A 13,991-nucleotide genomic window follows, 5' to 3' on the forward strand; every position below is an offset into this window, starting at 1 on the left:
ACAGTACACGATTTCACCCCCCAAAGCGTCGTCACTCCCAAAGGACGAAAGGTCTCCTCTCTCTCCTGCCCTTTACCCCTCGCATAACAATGCCGAGGAGAACGCGTTGGACGGACGGTACAGACAGACTCCAAGAAAAACTCGAGATTAAAAAGTACAGTACATGTTAGGCATGGCCCGGGAACGCGAAGAGGTAACGATAAGCCAGGCCAACAATAAATGCCCCTAGGAGGGTTACCCAGGCAGCGTGGCAAGCCTATCGCTTGCGTTGCTTCTTCTTGCTGCCCCTCTCCTCCTCCTCGGCGGCGTTTTCGCGGTCCCGCTTCTTCGCCTTGCGCTCCAGCTCGTCCCAGTCCTCGCCCTCCTCGTCGTCGCTGCCATCGCCCTCGTCGCTAGCTTCCGCTGACGCGTTCGAGTCGAAGTCGGAACCCTCCTCGCTCGACTCCGACGCCTCGTCAAGCTCGCTCTCGTCGATCTCGAAGGCGCTCTCCTCCTCCTCCTCCTCCTCGCCGTCTTCGTCGTCGGAGTCGTTCTGCAGGAAACCCCACCCGCCATCCACGAAGAACTGATGCGTGTCGGTGGTGACCGTCTTCATAATAACCGACCAGTTGAGGTTGAGAGGGCCTTCGGAGTAGGCAATGTCTGACGAGTCGAGGAACTCCTTGACGTCCTCCAGCGATTCCACAGGAATCGTGTTGACGTGGTACGGGGCCCGCGCAAAGTCTTTGAAGACGAAGACCAAGTCGAAGTTTTTCAGCCCGAACTGTACACGTTCGAGGTGGGCGATCTCGATATCCTCAAGGGTAAGCACCATGAAGGGCGGCTCGGTAATCTGGATGAGGCACTCGGTAGTCGGCTGGATGTACACATTGCTCCGGAATGGAACACCGTTGAACCCGAGCTCGCGGAGGGGCATGTCCACTTCGATGTTCTCGCTCCGTCCGGCCTCGGCGATCTTCTCGGCGAAACCCTTGAAGAGCCGGTCCAGCTCGGCTCGTCGGCGGCGTTCCTCCTGCTCGGCCTCGAACTCATCTTCATCGCCATATCGGTACTTGCGCTTCCTGTTGCCAGTCTCGTCAAACTGAATATCGGTGGCTTCGCGATAGAACTGCACATCCTTGGTCTTCTTCTTGTTGCCAATGATGATGGGATCCTTGAGGTGGATGTGGATGATGACGATGAGCTCGTGCTGGCACGGCTGGAAGAAGAGATGGCGGACATTGGAGAAGAGAATGTCGACGCGCTGCTGCGTGCTCAGCGGGGACTGGTAGCGGATACCGTTCTGATGGATCTCCAGCTTGCCAGGCACGCGCTTGCCTTCCATAGCCGGCCGTATGAAGACGCTGTCCAGGACAGCCGGTCGTCGATCTGCAATCGTGTTAGCCGCCCACCGCCCGTCGTTCTCAAATCTCTGGGGATACTTACTCCGTATCTCGACTAGCTTGTCCTGCTCCACCACGTCCTCCATATCCTTCTTCTCTTGCTCCTTCTTGACCGCATCCTTCTTCATGTTTGAGATCTGGTTCGCAATCTCGGCATACCGATCGCCATCCAGGGATCGGAAGGTCAAGCTCCTGACGAAGTGGGCCGAGGCGTCCTCAAAGGGCTGGTCATCTTTCCTGCCCACACCCTGGCCCGGAGAGAGGAAGTTGATACGCAGGAACGACCACTCGCCCTCATCGCTTTTGCTGGCGTTCTTGATGGTGTTGATATGATACGGGACAGGACGTCCCATGACAGGCACGACGATGGTGGAGTTCTTCTGATCGACGACGATGCCGAGGTCCCGGATTTTGGGCGGGAACTGGTTGTCTCGCTTATAGGACTCGAATCGCTTGAACTTCTTGATCTCGACGCCGTTCGGATCGTTGGTCGACTCCGTGAACATTGCTAGGCCTTCTCTTTGCTTTTTCCCGGCCAACTCCTTCTGATGGGTTCGACGCCGCTTTTCTCCATCTTCGTCAACTTGCGTTGAACGCTCGGAGCGGAGTCGAGAGCTTGTGATATTCTTGGTTGCAACAGCACCAACCCTAGAGTCCTTCTTGTCTTTCTTGGGGGTGGGCTGCTCGTCCTCGTCCTTGAAAAAGAACGACGTGGCATCAACGTCCACAGGGGCATCGCCCGTAAAGACAACAGGCTCACTCGTGGTGACCCTGATGGTATCCGTGAGAACCAGCGAGTACACCTTGCTGTTCTTATCCTGAGGGTTGGGATTCTGGATGTCGCTGAAGCCGGTCGTGACGCATAGGGTCATGCCATCCTTGAGGGCGCGAGCATTCTTGCCATTCAGAACAAGCGTGGGATCCTTATTTTCGAGGCCGACGCCGTAACCCACATTCTTGAGGAAATGCTTCTCAAGTTCGGGTTTCTTGCTCTTTACCATGGCGAGCGCCTTGTTGTAGACGTCCTTGACCACCACACCATCCCGAATTTCTTTAAGAATCATATTGTGGACGGACAGAAGGAACTTGTAGTTGCCCTCTTGCGACTTGTTCGGATCGACCATGAAGGTTCTGGCGATCTGGGAGCAGTAAGACTTGTATCTCAGACCCAGGCACGCGATGATGATTCCGGGATGGAGAACGTCGTTGTCTGAGTCGACCTGCCACTTGAGGTCGAACTTGCCACCACTCTGCACCACGGGGCCCAGGACCCAATCCAGCTGCTCAGGGTCGAGATCATTGGGCAGTTTCTGCTTGTTAGGCAGCTGGACCGTCTTCCAGAACTTGGTGTCCTCTAGCTTGTTGTAGACTTTGTCAGCCAGAGCACTATGCTTGATCTTCTTATCCTGGTCGAGAATATTGGACATCTCGTCGAGGAAGTAAGGTGTCAGGAGTGCCACGCAGGCCTTGGAGGAGGTCCGCATGGCCCGCAACTCGGCCTCGTCCTTGACAGCGAAGGCGCCGGCGGATATAGCTTGTGCTACATCAAATTCCTCCACATCCTTGCAGTTCTCGGCAAAGACTCTCTTCCACTCGTCCACGAAAGGTCCCTTGGAAGTGTCTTTCGAAAGGACACCGACCTTTTTCTGGTGGGGGGCGGGATAATCAGTAAGCAGTCGCGATAAGGTTAGAAATTCAGAAATGGAGAAGAGAGGTGTGACTCACGCCTGCGCTCTTGATGGCATCTGCAATCTTGACGAAGAGCTTCTCGTTCTCTGCGGCATCCTTGCCCCGGACAAGGACCTCGACGGGAAAACGGCCGCCCTTCACCTGGTCGAGATATTTTGCTATCCAACAATTAGCCGAGGGCATCGGGGTAGAGTTGACCGGCGATGCGCACCTTTCTTCTGGGTGGTGAGGATGTAGAGGGTATCGAGGGTGAATAGCATCAGAGTCGTGGGGAACTCATAACCTAGCAACCAAAACTACAAGCTGTCAGCAAACACGCGCAACGGCAGACGAAGCTATCCGGGAGCGCCACATACATGCATCGCATTATTCTTGTGGAATTCGGGGATCTCCTCGACCTTGCCCATGTTAATGACAATGGACGATACGCCGCCGAAGAGCGCGTCTCCGGAGCGTTTGTCTGCCTTCCAGGCATTGACGAAGTGGGAGATGCGCTCCTGGAAGGCTTTACTGTCGATCTTGATACTGTCCGCCATTGTGTTTGATGGCCAGACGGGACTTCAGTCGGGCAGAAACCACAGGGCGACCAGGCCGATGAAATGGAAGGAGAGGAGAGCGTTGGCGGAGGTTGATTGCGATGGAAAATGATGAGAGCGGCCGTCGGCAGGTGGTGAGGCGAAAAATCCGGTACCGCGTCACGTCACGGGCCACCAGTCGCGTAAATGGGTAGGTGCCGCCTACCGAGGTTGCTGCCTGAGGCTTCGCATGTAGTAGTTTAGCTTTCCCAAAGGTACGACCACCGTTGCGTGCTCGAATTGTGATGAAACTCGATGGGAAAGCGTTATGCTCGCTGACCAGAAGATGAAGACCAGTATTCTTCTTGTTAGCTTCCTGCCTTCCAAAACTGACGTGCCAAGGAAGCCAACAACAGAAACTTGCCAATATCTGTCTGTGCCTTCTTGTTTCCTTCCCCTTTGTCCAGTTATAACCTAATCGATGTTTTCAACCCTCTATGCTTCGGCGTCGGTGAACATGTACAACGCGTGGGCTACTCATACAGAGTCTGTCACAGCACATGTATCTTGGGAGGTCACCCACAGATCAATACCCCTTTGCAACTCGCAAACGAGAACCAGCAGAGACAGGGAAATGGGCCCATCGACCGATCTGCTGCAGGAGGAATAAAGGTGAGGAACTCTCTTAAATTTGGGTTATCACTCCACCCGGCTAAGGACACTCTGAGCCCCTTGTCCCTGTCGCCCCGGAGGCCAAGCCCTCTGCATCTGGAATCGGCGAGGCTCCTGGGGTTAAGGCGGAGGACCGGAGTCGCTGGATCCTGGGCACGTCGTAAACTGTTGGCCAGGGTTGGGCAGGACGATGGAGGGGGAGTATGGTGGTGGGATTTGACACCCGTCAGGGATGACTGGTTAGCCGCAAGGCGGATTCGACGTTGGGTGGGAGCCGTGCCGCTGACTGGTGGTTGGAGCGCCAATGGCCGGAGGGAAAACAACGGGGGATCTCCAGTGGTCGGTGGAAAGTCTGCTCACCAACGCGAGAAGGGCCACTGGGGCCGGCACTCCGTGGAGCTGCTCAAGTGAGCCGCCCACTATGCGCTGACGCGACCGCGTGATTGGCAGCGGCCCCTGGCTTTGACGCCTGTCAATGCTACCGGGTCGAGGCCAAGGAGAGGGTGGTGACTGGCAATGAGAACGTGGTGATGCACGAAAGTGCGCGAAAGGCCGGTTGAGCTTGCTTTGAGCTTGAGGATGCTGGTCCGTAAGGCCAACTTGGAACTATATCAGCGACTACAGGTTGAGCTGATGAGCGCTCTAAAGCCACAACAGATACTCACAGGGTCCTACCGATTCTCATCTCAAGGTCGATGTCGATGCGAGCGAGAGAGCACTCTCTGTCCAGCAATATCGGAAGACCTTAATATATGTTGAGGATGTTCTTGAAATCTCGAGATCGAGAGTTTCACCATTCTCGACCATTGGGTGACGGACAAAAACGCCCATAAGACACATTCCGGCACTCAAATCCCAGTTCTAGATAATAGGTAAGTGCGGTTTGAGGGTATATATGTCCTCGGTCCCCTACACAAGGTAATCTGCACCAGCACCTCGCTCATGTCCAGCCCCGCCATTTTGATGGTGGGAAACCAAGACTGTGTCTGCTCGTCCCTTGGCAGCGAGAGTCTGTGACCGTCAAGATGCACTCTAGAAGCAATCTAAATCTCCGTTCCCGTCCTCATGGCCACAAAGGTAAGCGTGGCCAGTTCAAGATCACATGTAAACGGAATGGGGCAGAATAAGTTCCGTCAGGCCCGTTATACAGGACCCGGACCGGACGGAGGAGGGAGCTGGCGGGCAGCCGGACATTGCTCCGCCTCTGTGGGGAGCTTTATTCGCCATTCCAACGTGGCGGCGTATGCTCATCACGCAAGGGGCTGGTGGAACTAGGACACCCAGAAAGGGAGGTGAGTTTTCTGACCGGGGTGCGAAGAACGCGGCCAACAGCTTGACGGATCAGCGGACGACCACGACGACCGGCGGGGCACGGGTCTCAGCCACGCGAGAGCCAATTGCGCGAGGAGGCTCCTCGCAGCGGCGACTCGGCGATTCTGCGGCCTGCCTTGACTTTGCACGACGTTGTTGGCATTCGACGTGGCTATCCTTACGGCACCAGGCAAGCACAGTAATTGTGAGAAGTGACAGACTTGTCCCGATTTGCGAATAGCGCCGGAAGCGGGCGGATAGACCCCGGCGGGAGCTGATATCTCTATCACACCCTCCAATAGGCGTTCAGACATAGGTTGTATCGCGTGCATTTCCGCTGCCGCGTCCTGCTTCCGTCGTTAGGTCATCGTAGAATGTTCGATGTCAGAGTTGGTTTCCCAAAGAAGCAAATATGAGTGGCTTCCCTGAGTGCCGGTGCTTCCCCGACCTATACACAGCACTGCGATTGAGCTTCTCCGAAAAAAGGGACAAGAGTCGGCTGGCAACCAAGAGATCACACACTGTGGGGGAATGCAAATCCCGATGACCTATAGGTACTGCACAAACGACCTTGCTCCACCTCGGATGCAAAGCTGTAACCCCGGCAGTAAATTTCGCAAATTTCGAAGGACCTTTCCATCTATCCGATGCTGGATCTAAACAGCGGCCGCGCCTGGGTCCATGTGATCCATTACCAGTGTCCTCGAATTAGGCCCGGCACGGCGCGGGAAAACGGCGCGTTGCCTGTGCAGGACAAGCGGGCTAAGATGTGAAGGGTGGAGCTCCGGGCCGTTCCCGTCTCGGTGGCTGGATTGGGCCGGGAATCAAAGTGTGGTCATAACTCACCGACCTGAAAGTGTCACATACATACGGATTACCCATCCGGTGATACTGCGTGTGTATGTACACGTGTAGGCAGATATGTATGTACAGTACATACTAGGCAGGTAGGCGACGAGGGACAGAAGGAAAGGGAGAAAGAAGAAAAGAGGATAGAGTATAGAAAGCAGTCATCCCAAAACACAGTGTCCGCATTTGGATAACCGGTGAGATGCACACTCGCTCGAGGAGTTGCCAGGTGGTTCCCCGTAAGACAATAGTCGAATGCGTGGCCATGTCTAATAATGCGCGACCTGGTTACCCATCCAAGTGCTGCGGAACGACTTGTGGTTGTGCTGGGGGGTGCATCTGAGCTGAAAAAGCTCGTGACATCCCCATGGGGAATAGGGTAGTGAATGATTAGGCGAGGAGGAAAAGCTCCTGTGAAATAGGGCAGCCCACTCGCTTACACCTTCTTCGACGGCGAACGTGGCACACGCTAACTCAACAATGTCGAGGGGCTGAGCTATATGTGGTTGAAGCAAGACATGCGATGGCTGAGAGAAAATTGGGAGGGTCGTTCGATTATTCAAGCCACTGACGCCGTGCATTTCCATCTAGGGAATGGGAACCCGGCTTTTCCTTCCTGGGGGAGGGGGCTTGCAGGGGGATAAGCTGACAAAAACGCGTGTTGAGTGGCAGACAGAATGAGCCCCTCGACAAATCGACAAAACTGGCAGCCGAGGCAAGAATTTGTGATACGCTACGAGAGAGGGTTCTGCGGTAAACCAGTCTCTCTCTCTCTCTCTCTCTTTCAGGGGGTTGCGGAGGTCTCTTGGCGACGCCCTCCGGGACTGTCAGCCATGCTGGTCCCATGCCGGTGCCACGAAGGTCCATGCTGGTTATGTCTCTGTTCGCGTTGCGCCACTGTTAGCTCATTGCCCATTTCGGGGTTTGCAAGAACAGAAATGAGGAATGATTGAGGAGCCGTACGCACGTATCGTTGTGCATCTGGCGTCCTTTGTCTGGGGTTGATGGCGAATCACAGCTCTCTCGTCGAGAACCTGAGAATAATCGTGGCTGAATCCGCCGACTAGGGGGCATCAGGGGTTGGCTTGCCAATCTCGGATAAGGCTGACCACCTCCCAAGCCGCAACAGACTTGACCATTTACTGGGTATTACCACGCTATCACACATTCCCGGGGAAGACGGTGACCTATATCACAGTTATCAAATCAACGGGCTGTAATCACGATCGGCACCGACGGAACACGCATCCAGCACGCTTAACAGTCGTACCAAGGGGAGCGTGGGCAAGCCTCTTCTCCACGAGACTAACCGTGTGTCATTTGCTCGTTGTTCTGAATGAATATCGATCGAGGCGGCCAGAAATCCCTGTTATTTATCTTATTAGATAAAGCCAATCATTATAATTAGCAACAACTTATTAGCGTAGATGTCTTGATTGTTGACAAGAAGCCGTCGACGGTCTAGATTCGCTGGCCTAGACATGGCATTTAATCTGATTGGCATGCGTTCACTAATTACTACTTACAATGCATGTACTGTACATACAAGATCATCGCAGCAGCAGCAGCACCAAGCACGGACAATGTGGGATTTACTTAGTTCGGTGTACTGAGGTGTTAATCAATTTGTAATCCGTAGTGCCAGCCAACAGATCCCGATGAGATACGCCAGATCATGCGATCGAGGACATCCAAGTTCCAACAGATTTGAAGTGGGGCGGCGTCAGATCGAGGTTGGGAACAGCCCGGTTCTGTTCTTAACCTCAAGTTGTTGGTGTGCTCGTTAGTACGGAGTATTTTAGCCTGAATATGCTGCCCTGCCTGCTGGACCCCTGGCTTGCTCATTCACTGACCGGGGCCTTCGAGATCCCAGAGATGGTGTGGTTATCCGCTGTCTTGAACCGCCTGTATCCCACCAATCCTGCCATCCCTGCGGGCCATGGGATTAGCTGGAGGATGGATCAACGGTCGGTAGTTTACTACACGTAAATAGTAGTGTGTGCACTCAATTTCGATGAAACTCTCTCGTCCGGGGGAGGATCAGAGAGTGCCACACAGTGCTGCTGCAGGATGAAATCATCAATAGATCGATCAGCGCGCAGGACGGCAGCGATGCCTAAAGGGATATATCTTTTGATTTGATCACCCCCCTGCCATGCGACACCAGGCTTCCGGGACACACCCTTCTTTCAGCTAGAGCTCCGGCGCCAAGTTGCCTGGCATCGCAAGAGTGCCCGTTCACTAGCCACGTCAGATCATCCCACATGGCTGAGTACCTATGCTAAGCAGAGGGAGGGTGACCCGCCCCCTTCTTCCAAAATACGAAGAGTTGGGACTCGGCCGAAAGTTGGGGTGACCTCGGTTGGTTTTCAGTTGGAAACCTGGAAACTTTCGAAATGGTGTAGTGTTGCATCTTGTTGAGGACAGTGCAGGAGCTGGCGCCATCACACGCACAAAAATCACCGACGTGCATGGCCAAGAAAGGGCTTGACAGCGGGAGTCACGGATTGAAAATTGTGGTTGTGCCAAGGCTGCTGCCACGAGCGTGACACATCCACACAGGTCCTACTTGTCGGTACATAGAAACGGGCTCATCACTCTGACGGCATGGCATCCAAAAGGCAGGAGAATTGAAATTGTGGAGAGAGGATGGGGTGTTATGGGACTGCATGGGGGCAAAATGCCCAATTGGGTTGGATCCCTCCAGATAGTATGCAAGCTTGCAAGGCTTGTCCTTGCCGATCCAGGCAAGACCGTTTCGTCGATGTACAGTACCTGCTGGCTTTGCAGATCCCACACCTGCAATCTTCTTGCGCGACCTTGGCCGAGGTATCCGTACTGTATGTACGGTTATTTATTTACAGTGGACTAGGTAGGTACATAGGAGGGTACCTTAGGTAGGTACCCATCCCGATTTGTTCCAGATCAGCCGCTGAGTGACAGGGGACTCGAAACCCCAGTGATGGATGGTCTTTGAAATGGATCCGTACGTGTATACGACTACTACACGGGCAGAGAGCAGCGTCACTTCAGGGTGCACGCTAGGCACTCGGAAACTGTGCCCGCGATTCGCGCTAGAAGCTCCAATGCGACGGCAATGGGCGGGTGACGCCATTTGTGTAAACTGCCTTACCTATTGGCAGCTCGCCATTCTCAGGCACAGATCGCACGGGTTTGCCGCAAGGAGTGGCTGGGTTTGTTCAACAGAGAAGAGCCTTGGAGCACCGCACTGAAGGGGATTATATGTATGTATGCACACACGAGGCGGTAGTTGCGAGAAACCATGGGCGCTTCGGGTGCTCGGACATTGCGTAAGATGGAAGATAATTGTATTTTTAGCATGGCGTGATTGGTTGAGGTCCACAGCAGCATGAGACGTTGGCCACATTCGTTGACCAAATCCTGGCGGCACGGAATAGGAACAGATGCTGGCGAATGGGCGGCTTCGCTAACCGTGGCGGGGGAAAAGCACGGAGTAGTTAAGTGTCAGGAAGAGACATCGCCATTCATAGCGAGAATGCTACCTGGTGATCCTGTACGAAGACATGGATAGTCACTTCGTCAACCAACAGAAGCACTTGCTTCCTGCATGAGAAACCGATGTGGAGAGACCTTGCTGCACCTCGCCCATGGCTGAGCGCCGCCGCCTCGCTGCTGAGAGCTCATGGGAAACCATGTGGCGAGGACCATGTGGCAGCGAGACAGCCAGGATGTTCTTGGTTGTTGCCTGACACAATCTCCCACAGACGGCAGATAGAGCGAGAAGAATAGGAGGTTGATGGTGAATCCCTCCCCATATTATACCATTGCCGCCGGCCCAGAAGAGCTGAACAATAAGCTTGGCATTCCTCATTACCGACAGTACATAAATAGAAGGATTAAGCTTCTCGTCCCGGACGAGATGAAGCGAGAAACAGCACGGATTCGGCTTTTGAGTTCGGTTAGTCGTAAGAGAACCTAGCGACCTAGCCGCACCTGGGGACTGCAATAGAAGACCAGGGGTTCCCATCGCCATCGTGAGGTGCCGACCTTGGAGGCAAAGTTTGGTCGCCATTGTTTCAAGAGGCTGAACGAGCGTCGGATCGGAACTCGGAACTGAAGAGGTATTCTGTACCCAACTACAATGCAACATGGATTATTGCCACAAACAGAGAGACCTGGTCTTAAAGTGGCTCGGGTTGTTTCATCATCACACGCATGCTGCCGATCTCCAAACACCAACAAGAATACGTGTACGCATAGGAGGGGTTTGTTTCCGATCTGCACGGGAGAGTATCGACACAGGAAAAAGGCTATCTAGGGATGTATCGAGACTCGAGACTGTTTTGATTGACGAGGTCACTAGGTACTTTACTTTAAACGCAGGGTCCGAGCCAGCCAGAGTTTACTTGACAGTTGACGGAGCGGCCGAGCAGGTTGCAAAACCCCTTTCTTTTCCTTCTCTGAAGGTGCAGGGAGTGCTAAGTGCGGGTATAGTGTACGCTAGTGTGGTGCGTAGGTTGTGGAGCTAAATTAGCACCCATTCGGATCTGCCCTTGTGTTTCGACAGCATCCCCGTTGCGGCTGGTCTGTACGATTAGCGAGGTGGGCCTTGGGGGACTAAGAGCTTTGAAGAGCTCCAACCAGACACCTTGGCGGCAGCAGACTCCACTCTTTATTAACTGTAACCCTTTCCCCGGGAACGGGAACAGGGAACTCGGGCGTTTTGGCCGAAGTACTGTGGTACTTAGCAAGGTACATGATATCTGCGCTGAGGAGTCCCTAAGGAGGTACTGTACTCTACGACGCTCCCATGGTTCCATCTCTTATATACAGTATACTCAGTGTTATGCAAGATGGCATCTCCGATACTATCAATGAGAAGTAAAGCTAGTACGTAGAGGGTTCAGTCTCCGAGGAGCTTCGAGCTGACACTGCCGAGTCGGGGGAGATGCACGACCCCAGTTCTGATGCTACTGTGCTGCCCCGTCTTACGTAGACTCTTACTGCTCCTTGTCCAGCTACAGCCCCCAGGTCTTCTCAACTGGCAGCCGTTTTCATGGGACCACCTCTTCAACCGCACCCTTCTTCTCGATTGCGTATGTCGTCATCTCACGGAACGGGAAGAGGTAAAAGAAGAAAGGTTGGAGTGACATTGTAGTCGTATAAGCTCACTGACCGTCGCTTCCCATGCTAGGGCGCCCTCAGGAGACACTACCTACTTAGTACACGTGGATTATCATTCTTACAGTGCAGGTACCATATAGCAGGGTCTACTACCACTTAGGTTCTTACACCCCCATGTGTTTTTTTATCGGACCCAATAAGCAATGATTGTCGGGAAGGCTTGATCGGTCGGAGTGCAGCAGGTTCGATCGTCTTTTCATTGCTTGGCGAAAGGCTGAGGGAAGATTAGTGTCCCAAGGATCGATCCTACAAACATAAGGAGCTCACACTAATTACTTGGTAAGCCAGATACTCCCCTGTCCCGTCACCCAGTGCGTGGGTCGGCTCTGCAAAACAGTGGGCCCGGCGCCGCTACCGCTACGACATCGTTTACATCGAGTCCACAGCCAATCTTGATCACATCTGGCTGGGCCAATCGACGGGGAATTTAGCCCACTTCTCTCTATCCATGGCCCACCGAAAAATCGTACCACAATTGCCACTTATTTGCTCTCCCAGGCGAGATGACGAGGTGACCGATCAGTTTTGGTCTGCTTTATCGCCGGCAGTCCCTGCTGTATCTGGTCATGACTGGTCATAACTGCCAGAGCAGGTCACACCCATGCTCTCCAACTTACACGACGTACGGTACCCAAACAGAGAGCTTTACCCTGGCCTTCCAAGCCTTTCAATCCAGACAACCTCGTCGCACTTTGACCTTCTCTTCCCGGATAGTAGTGCCCGGAGCCGTGAACCGAGACCGCCTGTCTTCCCCAACAGGACAAACCCGCACAGGGACAAGCTCGATGGTACAGAGAGAGGGTGGGACAGAGGGTGGTGGGAAAGGGGGTGGAAAAGAATTGAGCTTCCTTCGAGGGTCGATGCGATCCACAGGCAGCAGGCAGGGACGGGCAGGGACGGGCAGAGACGGGGCAGACATAACATTGGTGGCTTGGCTGAAGGGCTGTTGGTGGTGATGGACAACAAAGCCTGTCTATCTTACCTATCTGCACTACCTACTGGCCTACCTATGCACATTACCATCCCCTAAACACGATCCATAATAGTATGTACACATCGTATCGACATTGCGATTCCGGCTCCTTACGAATGTGCAACTTCTTTTATTATCCCACCCATTCTAATACAGCCATCTGCCTAGTGTATAGCAGCTGGTAGCGTGGGTGCATCGCTACCACACCACTCACCGCATGTCTTTCCAGCAACGCCTCACTCAGGGATGGATTTGTACTAGTGCAGGAAGACCAGAGTGCCTGGTCCAACCATGCCACCCACACCCGGCATGTACAAGTACCTCAAAACGTAGCAAGGACAACCCTTGCAAGCCTGATCCCAGCATCGCGCAAATCTAACAGGCTAGCGATGTTTCCGCACTGTTCCTATTTGGGGGGGAGGGGCGATTCTCCTGGTCTTGACCCACCCACGACCCCCCACCCACACGCCAATCTCACCAAAATCTGGGCTTGGAAGGTTTCTGCACCTTCCACAGATGACCCAATTGCGCCGGTTGGTAGACACTAAGCCTACTGCGAGCAGCTAGGGCATTGGAAGGTACTACCCAAGTATCTGAACGCGGACAGGGGCATGTAGCCGAGCAAGGGGGGGGTTTTAGTGAAAGGAGGCAGTCCTCTCACACCGTACCTGCCACACCGAAAGTACCTAGACTCTGGAAAGGGAGAGTGGGGAGGTACCTCTGCTAGGTATCCAGGTAGTATCGAAATCGTTTCCCCAGTATCTGGGTGTCACCACTCACCAGCCTTGTTTCTCTCCGAATCTGTGGCCCTGCGTGCCTGTCATTCTGCGAGGCCTTGTCATTCCCTGCCCTCTGGACCATTAATTATAATCACTCCCCCATCTGTCGTCCATCTCCCCTCGTCCTGTTTCTCGCCCTCCCTCCTTCCTTTTCCCTCTCCCTCTCTCTCCACATCCCAAGGTCGACGCCCTCCCGTCCTCCAACGTTATTGACGCCGCGACATACGGTACATAGGACATTTAGCGCATCCCATATGCTCGTGCCGTGCTGGTCAACCTAGCCACCAGAATCAGGGCAAACCCAGGCAACCCCGACCACATCAGCCAAGGACGGGACTAGAAACAGACGGCGGGAAGGAAACACCTGGTCGCCCGTGCTCCGACGTTTATTCGTTCCATCACACGTTCCCACATCGATCCTTGAACGCCGTGTCTCACTCTGCCCGCTGCACGACACTGAGCGCAAGCCTGCCTAGCAACATACCAGACGCACAACAGGGACCGAAGGGCCCGAACGGTAAAACGAAAAAGGGAGGGGAAAATCAAGAGAAGGAATATAAAACAAAAAAGCCAAATTCCTTCTCACAATAAAAACTCGTGCTGCGCTACCTGGACAATTTCAACCCAAGTCAGTGTCTTGGAATCTAAGAAAAAG

General features: G+C 53.8%; 2 protein-coding genes across 2 annotated transcripts; one reads left to right on the forward strand and one right to left on the reverse strand.

Moving 5' to 3' along the window:
• Positions 1 to 256: 256 nt before the first annotated feature.
• QBC33DRAFT_444973 (FACT complex subunit-domain-containing protein) lies at positions 257 to 3,607 on the reverse strand (the record flags this gene model as incomplete). Its single annotated transcript, XM_060424301.1, has 5 exons — positions 257 to 1,368; positions 1,426 to 3,028; positions 3,108 to 3,229; positions 3,283 to 3,367; positions 3,428 to 3,607. The coding sequence occupies 5 exons, from the start codon at positions 3,605 to 3,607 to the stop codon at positions 257 to 259; spliced, it is 3,102 nt and encodes a 1,033-aa protein (XP_060287397.1).
• A 210-nt stretch (positions 3,608 to 3,817) lies between these two features.
• QBC33DRAFT_235594 (uncharacterized protein) lies at positions 3,818 to 4,753 on the forward strand. Its single transcript, XM_060422870.1, has 2 exons — positions 3,818 to 4,018; positions 4,144 to 4,753. Exons 1-2 carry the CDS (start codon positions 3,915 to 3,917, stop codon positions 4,667 to 4,669), a joined length of 630 nt encoding a protein of 209 aa, XP_060287398.1. The 5' UTR covers positions 3,818 to 3,914; the 3' UTR covers positions 4,670 to 4,753.
• The last annotated feature ends 9,238 nt before the right edge of the window (positions 4,754 to 13,991 follow it).

This window comes from Phialemonium atrogriseum (genome assembly GCF_030411735.1).
Source record: "Phialemonium atrogriseum strain 8032-3 unplaced genomic scaffold QBC33scaffold_3, whole genome shotgun sequence".
NCBI classification, from domain to species: Eukaryota; Fungi; Ascomycota; class Sordariomycetes; order Cephalothecales; family Cephalothecaceae; genus Phialemonium; species Phialemonium atrogriseum.